This window comes from Lissotriton vulgaris, chromosome 5 (genome assembly GCF_964263255.1).
Source record: "Lissotriton vulgaris chromosome 5, aLisVul1.2, whole genome shotgun sequence".
Taxonomy (NCBI): Eukaryota; Metazoa; Chordata; class Amphibia; order Caudata; family Salamandridae; genus Lissotriton; species Lissotriton vulgaris.
This window is the reverse complement of record NC_141693.1, coordinates 1,568,764,245-1,568,786,654: the sequence shown is the minus strand read 5'-3', so window position 1 is coordinate 1,568,786,654 and position 22,410 is coordinate 1,568,764,245. Positions and strand designations below refer to the sequence as shown.

At 43.4% G+C, this 22,410-nt stretch overlaps 1 protein-coding gene and 1 gene segment (V, D, J or C); both read right to left on the bottom strand.

The window, feature by feature from the left end:
* Positions 1 to 22,410, bottom strand: part of LOC147716684 (Ig gamma chain C region-like) — a 520,390-nt gene that overhangs the window by 399,265 nt on the left and 98,715 nt on the right.
* The window catches only part of LOC147716686 (uncharacterized), a 241,853-nt gene that overhangs the window by 165,386 nt on the left and 54,057 nt on the right, over positions 1 to 22,410 (bottom strand). The window contains exons 2-4 of the mRNA XM_086923644.1: positions 13,846 to 14,154; positions 11,795 to 12,121; positions 1,645 to 1,968 (exon numbers count right to left, since the gene is read on the bottom strand). Of these exons, the coding sequence (XP_086779770.1) occupies positions 1,645 to 1,968; positions 11,795 to 12,121; positions 13,846 to 14,154 (960 nt within the window). The remainder of the gene's footprint in view (positions 1 to 1,644; positions 1,969 to 11,794; positions 12,122 to 13,845; positions 14,155 to 22,410) is intronic.

The following is a 22,410-nucleotide window of genomic DNA, read 5'->3' as shown; positions in this document are numbered from 1 at the left end:
CAGAGCTGAGTAGTGTTATGGAGAGCTCTGAGAACACCCTATGGAAGAAAGCCTGGCCACCACCTAAAACCTAGTGGAGCAGTTGGGATCCGGTCAGAAGTTACGATTGGGAAGGTGATGTCCACACAAGGTTCTGCAGTCCTTGCACTAGAGGACAATGGTCCTAGACCTAGATCTAGCAAGATATGAATCAGAAGTTCCTTTTTGGCTTGTCAATACATTCATGAGTCTCTGCAAAATGATTTATAGGCTCACAGTACTTAATACATTATTCACAAAATATAGGCAAAAAGTGCAACAAAACATAACCTCATCCAACATGCATTTATTTTCATGTCAATTGGTGAGAGGATGTCAAAAACATGCAGCGTTTGCAATGTAATTCGTTTTCTTTCTTTCTTTCTTTACTTACCTCTATTCTGCCGTATGCTGGAGTTTACTACCCACCACCCCACAGCTCTCCCTCGAGGAGCTGCTACTGTTTAAAGAGCTCTGAGCCTCAAAACATTCCTATCTGGGAGCGAGTCGCTGATAAATGCTTAGTTTGATCATAAGTTACAGTGACCCGAGGGCGAAGGAAAGTTCCGAAGTATTTGACGTTCACTTTTCCACTTTCAGAACACGCTGCTTGTTCAAACTTTGGTGTTCATTTCCTGCAGATACTGACTGATTGCATACTATTGTGAAGTGCTTGAAACAGCATGCCAAGCGCAGTGTTAAATTCATAAACACCAAATCCATTGCTTTAGTTATGTGCATACTTTGTGGTGAGCAGCTCGGAAAGAAATGCATACTATGCGCCATATATCTTAGGTAGCCACGGCACAATATAAAACATACATTGGCAAAGCCAATCGGTGACACCTAGAAGACCTATAAGATTTGCCAATGATTTTTAGTCATGCTGTACCGCCTGCCTAAAAAAAAAAAATCCTGTGAGGTGGCCCTGAGTCATTTGTTGAGTGCACAACCACACACATGCATGCGCCTACAAAATGATTCGAACAATTTCTCCTCCTTCTGTCTCCTCCAAACTCCCCCTTTTCAAATCATTCATATCATTCTACCCCTACTCCAACCTCTTCAAAGCAGACATCAAATCGAGAGCACAAACCTAACACGATTGATGCACAAAATAAACCATAAAAATAAATAAATAAATACCATACCAATAAATAAACACAAACAGTACTAACTACTAATCTTTGGCTCCAGGGTAGCGTGCTACATAATGAACAAGTGTTTGCAATGCAATAGGTCTCGCTTTTACGTGAGTTTGAGCTATGGCATTGTTTAAAATATAAATAAAAGGCTTTGTCATTTACACTGCTAATAACTTAAACTCTCTCAAATGCGAAACTGATTGCATTCCAAATGCTTGTTTGTTATGTTACTGCGTCAGCTGGAAGGTACCCTGAGTGTGGTTGTGAAACAAGGAACTGGAATGTCTTATTCCGGTAAAACAGACACACTCATGGTGGTAATGCAATAATACGAGTCTTTAAATGAGGAATGAGGACAACATGACATTGTACATTGAGCCACTCTTTCAGCCATGCGGTCAGACCCAGCACAGTTTTTACCAAGCTTGTACTCTTGGTGCCAGATCCACCCCACCTCCCCATGGGCTTTGTTGACACTCACTTGAGTCCCTTGTGGTGATGAGTCCCCCCTTGGTTTCCATGCCGCAGACGTTAGTCACTTTGCATTGGTAGGTTGTCGATTTTTCCCATTCATCAGGTGTCACTGCTCGCGTCGTCCACCCGCTCTGGGTTTTATTTTCATGTTCTTTGATGCTTTCAAGCTGAGACGGTGGGCTAGACTTTGCGTCAATCTCCCAGCTTACACGTGCATTTTTCAAGTCTTGGCCTAGCACCAGACAGGCGACAGAGGCCTTGGAGTTCAGTATGTCATGATAGGATGGTCTGACAGGATACACCGATAGCGCAGGTGTATTCTTAGCACAAGCTGAAGGGGAGAGAAACAGGAAGCAATGTTAAGTACACGGCAGAAGCAAACGTAATGTCTGTGAAGGGCAAGAATGAATAGTTCAGAGCAGGACAGCTGAACATGATCATCAATTGCGACCTGTGCCCAGAAGCAATTTGGCTGTGGGGGGGTCAGTTGTCACCCCATATATGTACAAGACCCTGATTTGTCAATCAGGCCAACAAATCTAGGTTCAAAGTTTGACACTTTTGCACAAAATGCATTTCAGAACAAGTAATGGCAATGCTAATCAGTCTGCCTTATGAATGGATGTGCCTTCAGGTCACCATTGGGTTTAGGCACTCAATTTGTCATCAAACATACAGTCTGTCACTCACCTTTGCACTTGTACATTCATTCATCCTTTCAATCACTCAGGACCTTAACCTTGAATCCATGACTTCCAAAGTGATTCCAAAGTGCTGGTTTGCTGGCCTCCTAATCAGACCCTCAGGGACATAAAAGGCTTCCCCCACCTTGGACCCACACCTGAGTGAGTCCTGACCCTCCAAGTGGTGCCCCTCCAGTACTGAACCCTTAGAAGTGCTAAAGGTGATCAGACAGCCAAAGTTCAAACCTTGGAACATAGAACATTTTTAGCTAAAAAGTGCTCAGAGAACTGAGAGAAGACGGGACCTGCATCACAGGTCAGACTGGTTTAGCTGTAGCAGCAAATCCTGTTAAGCGGCCCCTTGACAAAGGGGTATTAGGCCTCATGGAACTCTTGTTGGCTCCAGCTTCCTGCCTCATCCTGTAGGAGATTTCTGACTTACAAAAAAGCGACTTAGGGCCTGATTTAGATATTGTTGGATGGGTTGCTCCATCACATCAGTGACAGATATGCCCACCACCAGAATAAAAGTCCCATAGGATATAATGGGATTTATATTTCAGTGGATGGGATATCTGTCACCATTGTGACGGAGTAACCCATCTGCCAAGATCTAAATCAGGCCCTAAGTCTGATCATAGAAATACCTATCAAAGTAACACAAGAAGGGAGTGAAGAGGTAATGCTCAAAAGAGTCGAAGAGGTGGATACGCCCTCCTCAAGTCATATTGTCAAAAAACAAAGGGATGCACCTTATGAGAAAGTATAGTAGCATTCCTCCAAACTACGTGTGCTTCCTACAATGGTGGAAAGCACACAGCTTTGTTTAAATACCCCTCACCCACCAAAAAGACCCATGGTGGCATGCTTCATCATTGGGGTCTTCCCGCCCGCTGCGGGATGGGGCGTGCTACGACCTACGACTACGTGGGAGCATTAGTTATGAAAAACAATACTATGTGTGGTGTAGGAGTGTGAGTGGAAGGGTCAGAAGTGAGTGGATGGTGAAAAATTAAAAAATACCTCGTTCAGGGGAAAAAATGAAATTTTAATGTTCCTTTGAGCTGGTATCGTAAAGAGAGGGGAATGAGATGGAGATACTATGCTTTAATGAGCAGTGTCTCCTGTGTTGACATGTTTCGATGCCCTCCCCTGGCTTCTCATCAGGACCTAGAAGAGATCCCTTTGACACTCAAATCAAAACAAGTGTGTATTTATATATAATCCTTACTAAGTGGTGCACATAAATTTAACATGCACAGTATACTATACCCCAGTAGGTATATTGCTGAATCGGTTCTGGAAGAATAAAACCAGAGTTAAAATAACATAATACATCCAAGCTGCACCATATCTGGTGTGGTCTCCTGTGAAGAAAAGTGATATATTTCTGTGATATATTTTTCTTATCTTTATCCGTTATCATTGGTAATCAGTGCTGTGTTATGCAGGCGAGGTGGGACAGTTCAAAAACATGCATACACAAAACATAAAACACACACTCTATATCTAAGGACCGCGTGGTGTGCATATTCATATGATAAGCATAACTGAGAGTATCTGTTAAATATATTTCTCCTTCTAAAAACAGTTTAGTGACAGGCAAAGAAGCCTCCAAAGTTTAGGCTGTTCACGTACTCTTATATCGCCCAGATAATGTCCCATGAGCCTTAAAAATGGGAGGGAAGGGGCACCTATAGTCACACACTGTTAAAAGAAATTGAAAAAGAAAAAGAAAAACTGTTGGTTTTGAGATCCTTCCTAATTGAGCACCGTTTCACTGCTGCAAATTGGCTGTACGTACCATACTCACAATGTCAAGGTTACCTCCTCACCTGAACACTGCCTCGCCGCGGCTCGGTGGAGCATTGAGCCAGTGTGGCAGTGTCCTTAAATACTGAGCATAATTGGTAGTTTTGCCACCAAAAAACTGCACTAATTGGTACAAACACAAGACCGTCAGAAAATCCAAGATGGTGACCTGAATGTGTTTGTTCCTCCCTTCCTGTTGCTCGAGGGTGTTTGTTCCTCACTTCCTGTTGCCCAAGGGTGCCCTTTTGTATAGCCCTAGGAGCGAAAAAGACTAGTGCGCTAACTAAAAGGACACTACCTCTTCCCAACTTGAAACTATCAGAGCGTAAAATGTGGACCAGCCGGATAATGAAAAAAAATTATAATAATAACAATAATAATAAAAAATAAAGTAAACCAGGTCTTGGCAAGTATTTACTAATGGTACATGTAATTGAACCAAGGGAGCATGCTGCTAGACATGCAGGTTACTCCGAAGTGTTTTTTTCATGTTTCATAATATGCACAGCAAAAAGTTGCTTTAAAAGATTTTTATGTAGAGGACATATAGTGGTATTGACACCTCTCTACAGAAGGGTGAGCTCAAGATGGCAAAAGTGAATAGGAGTGGAAAAACGTGTGGTGGGACATTAAATTCCACAGGGTAATGTACAGGTCACATTATTTGAGGGGTGTTTTTCTGCTGGTCCCAAGTGTTTAATAGAAGGTTGGCTAACATAAGTGTTCTGCCCAGTCATTTCAAGAGTTTCTATACACTGTATTTGCAGTAGTTTTCTCTTCCCAGAGAGAGTGACAAAAGTCACGGGTACATAGAAATCAGCTAAATTGTCCCCAGGGGATGTTGTCATTCAGACCTGTAATGTGTGTCCCCAAGCAGAACACCAACCGCTGTTCCTTATCGAGAAGACCATGTTCACTGTTCAGTTGTTCGATAATGGTCCACTGTAGGTCTTCCATTGTGTGTTGGGTTATCAAGTAGTGGGTAGCCATTTTCGTAGTGCTTCTTTTGCAACGTGTGTTGCTCCTGTGCTCTGCTATGCGTGTCTTGACAGGTCTAGTTGTCATTCCGACATATTCCACTCTGCATGGGCAAGTGATTATATAAACCACATTCTTGCTGTTGCAGTTTGTAAATCTCCTCAGCTCCCATCCCGTACCATTCCTGAATTTTTACTTTTGCTTTCTTCAGATAAGGATAATGGCCCTTCACGGGGGGTAGGAGGGTATGTTCTGCCTCAATTGCTAAGGTGTGTTGTGGTCATGTGTGGACGAGCATGTCCCTCAGTCTCCTTCCCCTTTTGTATGCAAACATTGGTTTGGGAAGGTTGAGGTTTCCCCAGGCCAGGAGGCTCCAATGTTTGTTTACAATTTTTGTCACTTGATTGGAGTTGGTATTGTAAGTAGTGACACATTTTGGTCTCTCTTCTGGGTCCTTAGGTACTCTTGGTTCAAGCAGTGCTTCCCTATTGTTGTTACATGCCCTCTTCATGGCTCTGTCAATGATTCGTGTAGGGTAGTTGCATTTCTTTAGTTTCTCTTGTAGACAGTAGCCTGCCTCTTAAAGTCTTTAATCTCCGTAAAGTTCCTCCGCAAGCGGAGGAACTGTCCGTATGGGAGATTGTCCCGAAGGTGGCGGGGATACAAGCTGTTATATAACAGCAGACAGCTCTTTGCTGTAACTTTAAAGTGAGTGATAGTCTTTAAAGTGCCCTCATCTGGGAAGATATTCAAATCCAGGAAGACCAAGTTTGTCCATGAAGTTGTGCTGGTGAATTTCAGATAGATGTTTTGTTGGTTCAGCCAGGTCATAAAGTTTTCAGTTGATGTGGACCAGGGCGTGCCACTAAAAAAGGTGTTTGTCCATAATAATTGTAGTTATACTCCTGTGGTGAGGGTAACCAGTGTGGGTAGGCCCCTCCCATTGGTGGTGGGCCATAGGGATATGGCCGATATGCTGGTGGCCTCTGTTGAGGGGTCTTAGGTGTTGTCTGCCCCCTCATTGGTATCTTGGGCCGCTACTCTGCTGTAACTGGAACTATTCGACCCTGAGTCCGATGCGTCTCCTTCTGAGCTCTCATCTTGTTTTGAGTTCCTAGATACGTCATCGTCACAAATGTATTGGTATACCTTTTCGTGACTGAAACGCACCGTGTCTTTCTTCAGCTTGTTGTATTTCCTTTGTTTTAGTGATATCTCAAATTCGTTCATTTGCTGGTTTAATTCTTCCAGGTGTTTTTTGAGAACGCATGGGGACTGGTAACTCTTCCAGTTGTACTTCCAAAGCCTGGATCTGAATCTTGAGTTCCTGGGTCAACCATGTGGCCGTTTTGATGATTAGGATGAGCCAGTCACGGGTACAATGCCATAATACCAATGACCAATCCTTCTTGAACATCTTATCCTGCTGGAATATGAAGGGTTTATTGCGGATGATTAGGCCCTGTGGTGCTGCCTTCGCCCTGAAACACTATGTCATCAGCAAACCATGAAGTGCTGTCTTGATCTGAGTTCTCTTCAAAGTTGCCAACTCATCCCACTCCCCATTATTTGGACTGGGTTCAGAGGTATTTAACCCCTAAAAGGGATTAATGGAAGCCAGGATTCTAGCCACTTCTTCCTCTGAAAGGTGAGGCTGGTTGCGTCAGCACTACGAAAATGGCTACCCAATACTTGACAACCCAAAACACAATGGATGACCTACAGTGGACCATTATCGAACAACTGAACAGCGAACAAGAAGGAACAGCGGTGGGTGTTCCGCTTGGGGACACACATTACAGGTCTGAACAACGACATCCCCTAGGGACAATTTAGCTGATTTGTATCTCCCTGTGACTTTTGTCACTATCTCTGGGAAGAGAAAACAACTGAAATACACTGCAAAGAAACTCTTGAAACGGCTGGGCAGAACCCTTCTGTCAGCCAACTTGGGGCCAGCAGAAAAACACCCCTGAAAAAATGTGGCCTGTACATTACCCTGTGGAATTTAATCCCCTGCCACATGTTTTTACACTCCTATTCACCTTTGCCATCTTGAGCTCAACCTTCTGTAGAGAGGTGTCATTATCACTATATGTCCTCTACATAAAAATCTTTTGAAGCAACATTTTGCCGTGCATATTATGAAACGGAAAAAAACACTTCGGATTAACCTGCATGTCTGGCTGCATACTCCCTTGGTACAATATCTACCATAAACGCAATTACACGTACCATTAGTAAATACTTGCCCAGACCTGGTGTACTTTATTTTTTAATATTATTAATATATTTTTTCATTATCCGACTGGTCGACATTTTACGCTCTGATAGTTTAAAGAGTTAGGAAGAGGTAGGGTCCTTTTAGTTAGCCCACTAGTCTTTTTCGCTTCTAGGGCTATTCAACAGGCACACTGGAGCAACTGGAAGTGAGGAACAAACACTCTCGAGCAACAGTAAGTGAGGAGCAAACACATTCAGCAGGAGGTGCCATTCTAGGTCACCATCTTGAATTTTCTGACGGTCTAGTGTTTGTACCAATTAATGCCATTTTTTGGCGGCAAAACTACCAATTATGCTCAGTATTTAAGGACACTGCCAACATTGGTTTAATGTTCCACGGAGCCGCGGCGAGGCAGTGTCCTGGTGAGGAGGTAACCTTGATATTGTAAGTATGGCACAGCTAATTTGCAGCAGTAAAACTCTGCTCAATTCTGAAGGAGCTCAAAACCGACCATTTTTCTTTTTCTTTTTCAATTTCTTTTAACAGTGTGTGATTATAGGTACCCCTTCCCTCCCGTTTTGAAGGCTCATGGGGCATTATCTGGGCGATATAAGAGTACGTGAACAGCGTAAACTTTGGAGGCTTCTTTATCTGTCACTAAACAGTTTTTTGAAGGAGAAATATATATTTAACAGATACCCTCAGTTATACTTATCCTATGGATATGCACACCACGCGGTCCTTTAATATAGAGTGTGTGTTTTATGTTTTGTTGTGTGTGCATGTTTTGGTATTGTCCCATCTTGCCCGCATAACACAGCACTGATTACTAATGATAACTGTTAAAGCTAAGAAAAATATATCACAGAAATATATCACATTTCTTTACAGGTCAACACCAAATATGGTGTAGTTTGGATGTGTTAGGTTATTTTAACTCTGTTTTTATTCTTCCAGAACCCATTCAGCAATATACCTACTGGGGTATAGTATAGTATACATATTCGTCTGGAACATAACTACCCCGATGATGAAGCATGCCACCAAGGGTCCTTTTGGTGGGTGAGGGGTATATAAACAAAGCTGTGTGATTTCCATCATTGTAGGAGACATACATAGTATAGAGGAACACTTCTATACTTTCCCATAAGGGTAGATCCATAGAAAACCCTACACAGCAAGTCCGTCTAGCCACTCCCAGATGACACCGCTTCCTCCTCGAAAAGCGCCAGCAGTCTTGCCCTGCTGAACTTTACCTTCTCAGAACATTTTTCTTCAAAATGTCTTCTTGGGGCTAAAGTAAGCCGGGACCAGGCCCAATCCACACCTTCTATCTGAACCATGCTCCATCACAGTTGGCACAAACTTTTTATTTTGTCCTGGTCTCATTTGACCAGATATCTGTAGTTGGCATTTGTTCTTTTTCCTGCTATTTGGCAGGGTATGCTCAGACGTGAGTCCCTTGCTCACTTTGCCACTGGATTCAAGCAAGCCGGGCTGAAGACGGCTGAAATGCCAGAAACCGGTCCTCGGAAGCTTGTTTCCGGTCCAGGGAAGGCATGGCTTGGCAGTTCGGGCTGGACTGTTCCCATGAGGCACAGGGTCAGACTGATTTGCATATGTCTGAACTGGGATGGCAGAGTGGGCTAAAGAACGGTGATGGATTAAACCCAGATCTGTTGACTTGGTGTGAGTATTTGATTGGTTCAGATGCTCCGTCCATCACCCCCCCCCCCCCTTTGTACCTCTGGTCAATGTGGCCTGGCCAATGATGAAGTATGAAGCCCGGGGGGCTGGGTGAGGCCACATCTTCCAATGTTTTGTGACTCTCTTTTGTCCTATTCATACCGTGAGGCATAACATTGATCAGAAGAGTTCCCAGATGATGAGCAATTCACTGTGAGTGACCCTCTTTTTAGTCTCTGGTTATCTGTCACGTTTGCCTTTGGTTATTCCAGGGGCGGCTCCTCCGTTAAGCCTGAGGAGCATCGCCCCACTGCTTTAAGAGAAGTGTAGAGGAAAAATAAAATGATAATGGCGAAACGTTATTATCATTTTATTTTTCCATTCTTAGCATGAATGTTTGACCTGCCGTCTTTGGCCAACAAAACATTCCTGCGCACTTTGCATGTTCCCCTCAAGGCTGCATTACACAGTCTGGTGGGGAACATGCACAGGCTCCCTGTCCCCGTCTGAGAGCCGAACAACAGTGCTCAGACCAATCACAACGCTGCAATACAGCTCTGTGATTGGCTTTGGGAAACTTAAGGGAACCAATCACAATGATGTATTGCAGCTTTGTGATTAACTTAGAGAGCCTGGGAGCCCGGGTGCTTCCTGCGACAAGAAGCGGCAGCAGAGAGGCGGCGGCAGGCGACGCGACCAGCAGGTAAGTTTTCTTTATTATTTCATTACTTTCTACCCCCTCCCCATATCCCCGCTGCGCCACCGTTCCCTACCAGCTGCCACTAGGTTTTTCTGGCATATAGACAGGGAAGACTCAAAGGTTGACAGCCCCTTTTCAACTAGCTCTCCAGGGCCCCCCTCTTAATTTGGAAAACGGGTCCATATTTTTATATGTTCATCCGTGTTCATGCTCATTTGTGGTGAGGATTTATGACTTGCAGATATACATAAACCACTGGGATTGAATTTATGTAATTTTGATTGAATTGGACATAGATTACATTATGTTGGTTTACCAAAATGTTGAAGATGGTGACCAATGTCATAAACGTATATGGTAGACATTTTAATACTTTTACTATATTTATATTTCAACACTACTAACACATTGTTTGTTTGTTATCGTGTTACCCACTTCACTGCAGCCACTATGAATTGACAATAAACTTTTTTACTCCGCAGTTTTCAAGTGCACACGGCCTCCTTTCTTGATGGAATCTGCTTGGAGGTTGTATATATATTATGCCTGGGTGCATGTTAAATTATGCAGGCAATATTTGTATAATTTCGGGAATTATGTGTTAAACTTGTTATACAAAATTCTAGAAATTACGCCATTATGCCACTTTATAAATGTACATGCCATCATACTATTTGTGATAAACATTTACCGCAAATACACCATTCATGGTAAAAAATGTACCACAAATGCATGGAAACAACTGAACTACTGTTGTTCGCAGTGCTTTTGTTTGAATGCGTTCCACCAGGCAAACTGGCACAAAGACAGATGTTGTGCTAATACACAGAGTGAAGTGAAGGATTAGTACTTTGTGGATTTATGTGGAATTTTGCAAAAAAATATTCGTATTTTACATACACACATTAAATGTGTTTAATTAAAGTTTATGGATATATCGTTTATCTGATTAGGAAATGCAACCAAAGAGCAGGATGTAACATTCATTACAGGACAAAACTACATAACTGCGTTACCTGCCATGTGACATAAAAAAAGTCCCCAATGTTAAATACTTGCAATTCGATCTCTACTTAGGTTCATTGAATTCCCGATTGAAATGCACTTCTGATTGTGAAATACGAATAGTCCAACATATGATATATTTTTACGTCTATATAATTGAGAAGGTGGACGCGGATAACTTCAAAAACCTAAACCTAAGGGCCCATTAGGATGTCGGGCAGATTGCCCCCGCCAGGCTGGCTGGGGCAGGCCAGCCTGGCGGGGGCAATCCGCCCGACATTCGCATTCCAATTCCCCCCGCCATATTAGTATGGCGGGGGGACCTCGATGGACGGAAAGACTGTCTGCTGCTTTTCCACTCCGGTCGCCTTGCGGCCGGGGGGGGGGGAAGAGGATTAATATGGTGGCGGTGTCTATTAGACACCGCCAGCCATATTACAATGGGCTTAGGGAGATGCCTTTCCGTGGCGGCAGTAAGGCATGCGGTCTTCACTCTGGGGGCCCCCTGCGGGCCCCCAGAGTGCAGGAGAGGTGGGGGGTGCACACGGGGGTTACCTGTGGTATCCCCCTGAATTTGCATAAACAAAGCAGCAGGCACCACGCGGTGCCTGCCGCTTTGTTTATGCAAATGTAAAAGTGCATTTTTTGCATTGTAGCGGGCGGTGCTGAGAGCCCCGCCCGCCACAATGCTAAAAATACAGGATGCGCCCGCCACAGTGGCGGACGCATCCTAATACCCCCGCGGGACCCCCGCCCTTATGGCGGGCGGTCCCGATTACAGATGGGATGGTGGGCGGACTAAGTCCGCCCGCCATCCTAATGGACCCCATAGTCTTCCTTTCGAATTTGACTTTTTCCGCAAAGTGGAAAGTGTTTTCTCTATCTTGTGATACTTTGAAACGACCCATTACAAGGCATGAAGTGGTCGCTGGGTCCATCAGTAACAGCTCGTGCTTTACAGGCACCACACGTTATCCAGATCAGCAGCCATCTTTAGAGGAGTACCAAGGTCATACAACTGAGCCCCCTCCCACTTCACGAGACTCGTCATCACGCACCGCTCTCCTACCTGAGCATCTGCTTATGTTGTGCATCTCAGAGAAGGGCTGCTTTGCGGTTTCTCGGATCACGTTGCAAGTGTAGGTGTCTCCTCTCTCCCAGCTCTCTTTGGTCACTCGTAAGAGGCTCCTGCCCACAAACGTTTTGCTGTCGGCTTTGGACTCCTCAAAGGTGCTCCGCCTGGACATTTCGCTGTTTGCTTTGCCATTTACTAGCCACTTCACGTTCATGCCCTTGGGTGTGTAGTTGCTGAGTAGGCACGTCAGTTCGATGTTATCGCCCTCACAGGATGGGAGCAAGAGCTGCACCGTAGGGTCGCGCTGGTTCGATGCACAGACTGGGCACAGAAAAAGAAAGGAATGAAAACCAGTTACGCACATCTCATGGACTAAAGACAGGAAGGGACTGGCCTGTAGGGCAACCAGGCAGTGCCATAAGGGCTGGTCTGACAGGTCTGTGTGTGGCCTGTAAGGCAATCAGGCAGTGCCCGAAGGCCTGGTCTTACAGGTCAGTGTCCTGTAAGGCAATCAGGCAGTGCCCAAAGGTCCTGTCTGACAGGTCAGTGTCCTATGAGGCAATCAGGCAGTGCAAGAAGGCCTGGTCGGACAGGTCAGTGGCCTGTAGTGCAATCAGGCAGTGTCATAAGAGCTGGTCTGATAGGACTGTGTGTGGCCTGTAAGGCAATCAGGCAATGCCATAAGGGCTGATCTGACAGGTCTGTGTGTGGCCTGTAAGGCAATCAAGCAGTGCTCGAAAGCCTGGTCTCATAGGTCAGTGGCCTGTAAGGCAATCAGGCAGTGCCGGAAGGCCTGGTCTGACAGGTCAGTGGCCTAAAGGGCAATAAGGAAGTTTCTGAAGGGCTGGTCTGACAAGTCAGTATGCTTTCAATTTTATGGTTGTTTGAGGGCCTGTTCATGCTGAGCATGGTTTATACTGTTGATTTCCCTGATATCAAAAGAAACATTTCCAGCAGCAAGCTAAAATCCACACAGTCTTAAATACCTTACAAACATTTATACAGCGTGCCTTCACAAGTTAAAAACTGCCCCAATTAGCAAACACAGCACATTTGTTTGCTATCTAATGTAATAAGGGTGGGGGGGCTGGGGCACTTTTATTTTAGTGTCCAGGGACAATTTTCTGTAGCAGTCCGATCCTGCTAAAGAAAGATGGACACCGTCAGGGAGAGAAACAGCTCACACTGACCATTGAGAAATAGCTAGTGACATACAGATAGCTGCCTCCCACTGACACTAGACATGTTTTCATTGGTAGCAGTAGAGGCGCTGCTCCCTCACTGCAAATACATAGGTAGTGATAGCAAGAGAAGGACTCTCGCTGAGAATAGAAGCATATACATTAAATTACTGAGAGGAGCATCCCACTGAACATGGAAACATTTGCATTGCCTGTAAGAATGGTTTCTGACTCTGATGACAGAAATATGCATTATTAACAAGAGGAGGGGCAATAAGGCTTTTATTCCAGGTCCAGCATACGTGCCCAAAACAATGTACAAAGAAGAGCGTATGCAGTTCCAAAGGGCTTGGAGATATACATTGACAGCTAAAGAAGTGCCCCTCAGATACCAGAAAATGAATACATGTACAGCTGAAGGATTGTTCCCTGACCATCAAACATGAACTGACTTCAAGAGAAGTGCCTTTCAGTGAGCATATAACCAGGAACATTTTCATCAAGAGCGATGGATCTAAGTGATCATGGATCCTTATACAACAACTGGCATCAACTGAGTTGTCCCTCACTGACCATATATATTTTCATCAAGAAAGGCGCCTCACACTGACCATAAAAACATATACATTTGCATCAAGAGAAGTTCATTGCATTGAACCTGGATACATATATATACATTGACATCCAGGGAGTTGCCTCTCACTGACCAGACACATACACATTTACATCACTAAAAGTAACCATCACTTACCAAAAGCAATGTGTCTCACTGACCACAGACCAGTGTCACTGGGCCTCTCACTGACCTCTCAAACATCACTGACACCAAGAGGAGCCTCTGACGTCTTGAAGATACATGCCTACCTGAATTTGACACCTCCTGTGTGAAAGGAATGCTGTTGGATTGGTGTTTCACCATGCAGGTATACGTTTTGCTCTCCCAGTCTGATGCTGGGACAGACAGCTGGCTTCCCTGGATGTACTTTTGGGAGCTTTGCCCCCTCACTGAAGGGTAGCTCTTGACCCCTTTTGTGATAGGCTCGCCGTTGTTCCAAGTCATGTCCACCGGCTCAGGGAGATGGCCAGCGGCGAGGCATCCGATGGCCACATTGGTGCCAGCCTGGTTCGCGCAGCAGTTCACCAGTGGGTAGACTTCAGGCGTGGATGTTGTCACTGGAAAAGGAAAGTGACACGTTTTAGACTCACACTCCTTTTCTATCAAACATTCTGTGAGTCTCACACAGGTTCCGCCTCATATCCTAGACCTTCCTGGGCGTCTCTAAAGTATTCGGTGCACCCTCCACATTCCTGTACCATGAGCAAACTTGGCTGTGCATGAATAGGTGCCAACAGACTGGATGTGGTAGCTCTGAAGGATTTAGAGGCCACGCGATGTCTAGTGCTGGCATGACAATATTCAACTGTGTATTGATGTTTGAAAGCCTGTCTTCAATTGAGACTTGTGGCAAAGTAAATACAAAATGAGAGCGTTGTAGGCTGCTTGCATGACCTCATTTATAAAAAGAGCTCTAACTGCACATTGATGTCACATGCTGTGCTGCTGGGTGGGCATTACCAAAGCACGAGGGGTGAATCTGAGCAATGGACTAAAATATCCTTCTTCGAAAGTGACTGCTCTCTCTTTCTACAAATGTTCGGTTAATAACAATGGCAAAGCCAATAAATGTTTTTATTGTTAGGGAAGCAATGGCATTTACATTATATGCCCTTACAAATCTGTGACTGTCCCTTTCCTGGTGTGTGATGCGGTACCCTAGGCGGATCCTAGATATTGTTAAGTTTGGACACGCGTGCTTCCTGGTAACCTAAGCTGTTTTAAAGGTCCCTGAAACATACATTTTACTTTTCACAAAAAAACACCTCATACATACTGCAGAGGTCGACATAGGTTAGCTAGCCATGGTATGGCATAATAGGTATGTATGGTAAGCTACTGATGAGAGAGGTAAGAATGGCAGGTTTGTAAAGTAGCAAGTTCAATGTTGGTAGTCAAGGTATTGTAGGTGTGGTGTGTAGATAGATAGGTAATTACGTAGGTATAGTTGATACATTAGATATGATAGGTAGGTTTCATAGATAAATAGGTGTTGTAGGCAAGAAGGTATGGCAAGTAGGTGTGGTAGGTATGCTAGATAGGTATAACAGGTTAGGTACGGGATAGGATCGCTATTATAGGTTAGGTATGGTTGGAAGGTATAGGTTAGTTATGCTTGACATAATAGTTAAAGTAGATAGGTCTTGCAGATAGTTTTGACAGGTGTGTTCGGAGGGTATAATAGGTAGTTCTTGAAGGAAGGGTTGGTAGCTCTGCTAAATACATTGTAAGTGACTAACTACAAAGACATAAACAGAAGAATTTTGCAAAGCAGGTATTTCAGATAAGGGACCAGCACGTTTGTTCTGTCTCTAGGAAAGCCTGCGCTCACATATTTACTTTGTGAAAGGAATGCACAATGGAAAATAATGAATAGCACTGTTCCTTTGGTTTCTGAATTGGAAATTCATTTTGGGTTAGTAGTTTTCATGTGTTTACCATTTAACTGGGTAGTCTGGCATTAGACCAATGCAGGGCCATGAAACATCCATGAAGTGGGTTCCTGCTGGGAGTGATAGAGGCCGTCTGTCGGAGCACAGACTGAGAGTACGATCATTACTGATCGATTGATACCAGCTCGAGAGCAGCTGGGAAAGATGGTTAGATGATGAGGCTTCTTGAAGGTAGGGGCCACAGCTACAGAGGGAGAGGTTACAGGGAGTGTTTACGCTATATGATGATGTCTTACAGTTTAGTTAAGAATAGGTAAAGTGTGTGGCTGGAGGTTTGGGCTCTGGGTTGTGAGAGGCTTTAGGGCCGGATTGTTACAGAATAGTCTCTTGTATTAGGGTTCTGGGTGTTCTTTTAGGCTAGGAGAGTTTTGCTGAGCAATTGCTGTTTTCTACACAGATATATTTTAAAAAGGCAGCCTTTATATGCAAGCAGAAACTGTTAGCATTCCAAGCAGCCAGCAGTAAAACCACAGTTCAGCAATTAAAATGCTATTGTGTCAGCACAGTCAAAATATCCAAAAATACACAGAGCGCCTCAATGGCAAGCTACATATCATTTCACACTTCAAATTAAATCACATCACTAATACTGAATGGGATCAGAAATTTAACAAAGTACCCATCCTGGAAACTCCACGGCCAGGGCCGGACTGGCCATAGCGGGCATCGGGCGTTTTCCCGGTAGACCGCTAGGGTGGGGGCCGGTTTTCGCTCCTGGGGGGCCGTTTTTGTTATCGGGGGTCGGCAATGTCCGCCCTCAGTAACAAAATCGACCGAAACCGGCCATCGTAAACTGCTCACCTGTACTCCCTCTGACCCTAACAACTGAGCAGTTTGCCAGGGCCGGTTTCTGTTCTCAGTTCTCGATGGACAGTGCATCCAAGCAGCGGAAAACCATGAAAAACACACGAAAACGAATGACTCAAAATGTCTGACTCCCAAGCCCATTCTCTCCCTCCAACCCTCTTCATACTTCTTTTTGATGTTTTGGCAACAAGAGTTCTCGTAACAGAAAGCTAACACTGTCTGTAGCAAGTCACCCACCAGAATTAGTTCTGAACTTGTTGAGAGCAATCTGTGACTTTGATGTCAGTTCATTTGGAGATGCTGAGACAACCCTCTCTAAGAGTTAGTGCTCACTCAAATGTGTGCCACAACCACCCCCATAAAACATTTTCTGCTTTTGTTACATCTGATTTTCTTTTTGATAATCATAGGGCCATATGTATGAAGCCGTTTTTGAATCGCAAAGGCCGAAATTCGCAGAATTTCGGCCTTTGCGATTCGCAAACGGCCTGTTTGCATTATTTCCAATGTATCATACAATCGCAATTTAAGGAATCGCAATTATTTGCGATTCCTTATTTTGCCATAGCATTTAAGGAATCGCAAATTTTGCGATTCCTTAAATGATACGTATGATACATTATTGAAGTGCGAATTTGTGTTAAGGAATCGCAATTTACCACCAACTTGTAGTTGGTGGTAATTTGCGATTTCTCATAATAATGGCCTGTTTGGCATTCGTGAGAGTGGTACGTGACACACATACATGCCCATAGGCCATGCATGTGTGCCACATGCACACACATGTAGATTTGAGGGGTGCAGAAGGGTGTCTTTGAGACACCCCTGCACCCTTGTAATAATTCTCAAAGTGCTAATTCGCAATTTGAGAATTATTGCACCATTATTCCTATGGGCCTCCTGGCCCATAGGAATGCATTGGAAATCATTCTTTATTTGCGATTTCGCAAATTGCGAAATCGCAAATAAAGAATGATAAGGAAGCGCTAAAAAATAGTGATTTTGTACATACATACCGTTTTGCGATTTCTAAATAGCGATTCGCAAAAAATCGCTATTTAGAAATCGCAAAACGATATCTTGATACATACGGCCCTAAGGCTTTTCTAAGCGAAAAATCTGCAAATCCTCCATTGTGCACAGTCATGACACAAAGTGTAGTGATGCATCAGTTACTTACTGGTAATTGCATTGCATCAACCTTGCCGTCGATGCCAAGAGACATAGATGAGGCTACCAGCTCTTACACCAATTGGCTAGCAGAGGCAGGTAAGGAACTCGCACCTATAAAATATCTCCACCATACTAGACAAAATCCCTCTGCCCCATGGTACTCTCCTGAACTCAGGGATCAGAAACGTGCCGGCAAGCACTTAGAAAGAAAGAGGAGGAAGGGCTACAACGACAAGGACAGGCAGGACCATACAACAAGTCTTGCAGTGTATAAACAGCTGCTCCACAAAGCAAAACAAGAATATTTCTCTAACAGAATCACTCAAGCTAAAAACTCCTCCAAAGAGATCTTTAAAATAGTAAAACAACTATCTCTTCCATGCACCCCAACCTTCGCAGCCAGCCAAGAGCTGTGTAATAAAATTGCTAACTGCTTTTTTGAGAAGGTGAACAACATCTTTGTCACCTTCTCTGACTCTACTCACGAACAACACTTAGCTCAGCGTCAGTTCCTGCAGAAACTAACAAAGACAGCCCGCTTTTACTCAATTTTACCCTTTTAACAGAACTAGATACTTGCAACTTACTACAGAAGGTAAAATCAGGCTCCCCAACTGATCCATGCCCCACTTCAGTAGTTATTTCAGCTGCAGAACCTGTCTCGAAAATACTGACTTCTATCTTCAATACCATGTATTTAGAGGGGTATTTCCCTAAAGATTGGAAGCAGGCTTCAATTCTACCACTACTAAAAAAATCCAATCTGGACGTCACCGATCCTAATAATTTCAGACCAATATCTAGAATTCCTTTCCCAGCGAAGGTCATAGAAAGGAATATTAATGCTCAACTGAACACTTTTCTGCAAGACACTCAGGCCCTAGACCCAACCCAGTTTGGGTTTAGAGGAGGCCACGGTATGGAAGTGGCGCTCGTAAAATCCACAGAGGAGATTAGAATGATTTTAGATCAAGGAGGAAATGCCGCACTGATTATGTTGGATCTCTCGGCGGCGTCCGACACGGTCCTTCATGTGGTGTTGATGGACCGTTTACAGGAGATAGGAGTGAAGGGCTCGGCCTGGAAACTTCTCATTTCCTTTTTAACTGATAGAGTACAAACCGTAGCTCTTGAGGAATTTGAAGCAAAGCCATTCTCTCTGCCTTGTGTTGTTCCACATGGCTCATCTATGAGCCCGACCCTTTTTAATATTTACGTTTCCTCGCTGGCACCCCTTATTGAATCATTTGGGTTCATACTAACATCATACGCCGACGATACCCAAGTAGTGGTGAACCTTCTTCCAGGTGGCACTCAGACCACCTCTCTGAGGCTACAAAATTGTATGAGTGCCGTGGGGGTTGGATGGCCCAAAACTGTTTGAAACTGAACTCCAACAAAACAGAGGTGGTTTGTTTGGAAACAATCCTAATCTATGGACGCCAGACGGCTGGCCAGCAGACCTGGGCCAGCTTCTCACGCCAGTTAGAAAAGTGAAAAATCTAGGCTTCTGGATTGTTGAGAAATTGAGCTGCAGGGACTAGATTAATAAAGTGGTGTCCACTACCATCTATATTTTAAAATCTTGCTAACAAATATTGCCAGTTCTCCCTAAAGCGGCACAATAAACAATTGTCACTGCTTTAATTATGCCTAGGTTGGACTACTGCAACAGTCTGTATCTGAAGATACATGAGGGATCATTAAACAAACTAGAGGTTCTTCAGACGCAGCGGCCAGACTACTTACCCGCATACCTGGATCTGAATCCATCTCCGCCCAAATCAAAGCCCTACACTGGCTTCCAGTGAGGAAACGCACCCAATTTAAGGCATTGTGCTTGGTTTTCAAGGCCCTTCATGGAATAGGGCCTGAATTCCTTAAGCAACTAACCTACTGGTACACCCCGACTAGAACATTACACTCTTCTGATGCCAAACTGGTGACAGTACCTAGGGTGAAAAAGTCTAACTGGGGATGCAGAAGCTTCACAGTTAACGCAGCAAAGGCCTGGAATGCACTTCCTCTTTCTCTAAGAAGCATGACCAACCTCCGTGCTTTTAGGAAAACACTAAAAACTTGGCTTTTCACAAATTGATCCAAACCAACGTGCCTATCTCTCCATCTGGCTTGAATCCTTTTTAGGGCTTCTCCTAGCGCCAGGACACATTTTTGGTAACAGATGCGCTTTACAAATCGCTATAACATAACATAACATAACATTACTCAGAGTCCTACTCGCTCAGTACCTTTTTTGCACTTTGTGGGCATTATTGGTTTGATTTTTTCAACGTAATCTATTTGGTCATTACGATCATATTCTAAATGTTGTCAAAAGAATTGCACATTAAAAATTGCGTTCATATACAAGAGCTCTGGTATATTATACTACCACACAGGCAGCCACAAGTGCAGTTATCTTGCACCTACCTTGCACAACAGGATCATGATTTGAATGGTGCAGCATGTGCAGTAGCACTGGGCCCAATAGTTGTCAGAACTCCTCTAAATACAATAATGCTATATTTTACTACTATACAGGCAGTCTCAATTGCAGTTGCCTTGATTTAAATGGTGCAGCAGGTGCAGTGATGCAGTGGCACTGGGGCAAAATGCTCTAGGGACCCAACTAAACCCAGATTATAGCTAAAATTGAAAACTAAACAAGTGCAGTTACCTTGCAGACAACAGGATTATGATTTGAGTAGTGCATCAGGTGCAGTAACACTGGGCCCAAAAGTTGTCAGAACTCCTCTAAACACATAGTATTGCTATTATACATGCAGGCATAATTGCAGTTATCTTGCTGTTAAAAGGGGCTTGATTGGAATGCTGCAGCAGGTGCAGGGTCAAAAGCTGTAGGGACCCCACTAAACGCAGAATATTGCTAAAGTTTACTACTAAATAGGCAATCACAAGAGCAGTTATCTAGTGGACACTAGAGCCATTATTTCAATGGTGCTGCAGATGCAGTGGCACCTCGACCAAAAGTGGTCAGAAATCCTCTAAACACCAACTATTGCTATATTTAACTACTAAATAAGCAGTCACAAGTCTAGTTACCCTGCAGGCACTAAGGTCATGATTTCAGTGGTGGAGCAGGTGTAGTGAAACCGGGGCCTAAATCTCTAGGAACCCCTCTGAACACCAAATATTGCAATAGTTTACTACTAAATAGGCATTCACAAGAACAGTTACCTTACAGGCAATACCACCGGGGCAAAATATTGTCTTAACTCCTCAAAACACCAACTATTGCAATATGTTACTACTAAACAGACAGTTACAAATGCAGTTATCTTGCAGGCACTAGGGGCATGCTTTGAATGGTGGAGCAGGTTCAGTGGCAACGGGCCAAAAAGTTGTTTTAACTCCTCTAAACACTAAATATTGCTATTGCATCAATGAATTCTATGGTTTCCTCTTTCATTACATTTCTTTAAATGTTGCCTTTATTTACCCCCACTATTAGTAAAATCACAGTATATTGTATTTTTGTACCTACACAAGTCATAACACTTTAACAGACTTTCTGTAACTTATATTGTACAACTACTCAGGAGGCTGCAACTTACAGCAAAAAACTGTATATTATTAATCACATAGGCAAAACCTACTGCATTTACTAATACGTGTTTGAATTTGTAGCTTCTGATTGTTAACTTTTTTCCTGCTCAGTGTCTTCTTCCTGATCATTTCACAGCTAGCCAAGCCATAAAAGACTAGAAAAACCTATGTTAAACCATAATGATTAGTCCAGCTACAGACCCTTTCCAACTCTTCTAATCAGTGCTCAATTTGTAAAACAAAAACAAAGAAACATATAGGTGCAGAGCTCTGTAGCTTCCTTAGACACTTGCTGCTGTGCTGCTGAATTCTGGGTCTTCTAAATACCAACCTAAAGCAGCCATGATTCCACCTCATGCCTCTATCTTTCACCACTCTGTTCTTCCTGTTTTGTTATCTCACTATTGCAGGTTTCTCTGCTTTCCTCTCTCTGCTTCTCTCTGGTTCTGGTTCAAAGTCAGGCACACAATTAATACTACTGCTCACCAACTGTACCACCACTAGGACAAATTAAGTCCTGCTCCAAAACGTGGTTAAATTCCGTTAGCATGGGTAAACAGCCTACCTTTAAGTACATCTTTTAGGACAATGTCCTTTGTTACCAGCCTAGTTTTAGTTCTCAGTGTAATGCTGTGATGGATTCTCTGCTGGTTGCGGATGATGTCAGAACAGTGTAGGGATGGTAAAACCTGGGATCCCACATTGGATTTAACTTGACATATGGACAGAAAACTCAACATATACATTCCTGATAAAGTTTGTGCATTTTTGTCAAAGAGAACCATAGGTATTAGCAAATTAATACTTCTCCCCCTTAACCATGCTTGCGTTAACTGAGCTATGAGAAATTGAACAGGTGGGAACTCAGTAAAATAACCTGAGTAGTTGCCAATTCTTCACAGTTTTACGAAATGGCATCAAAGGTGTTCACAAATCTAAGACTTAAACAACAATAAAAAACATAAACAAAACCTAAACATTGTAATTCTAATCTATGCCAATTATTAGGTTCACCTTGAAGAAAAAAAGCTTTTTCTTGTCACCATCATATAAACTTTATTCGACAGTTAAGTCATAAAAGCACAGACAATAAAAACATTCATCAAAGTTCAATACAGTTTAAAAACATCCATGATAAAACATGTTATATAAATATTTAAGATGCCATTAAATTCCTTTGATAACTATCGAATGCATTATTTAAAAAGAAAAAAAAAGTATTTTAAAGCTAAAAACATCGCTACCCTGTATCAAAAGTCATTATATGAGATAGGGAGTAAATAAGTAAAACATAAAATCTACCACTGCCAGTGA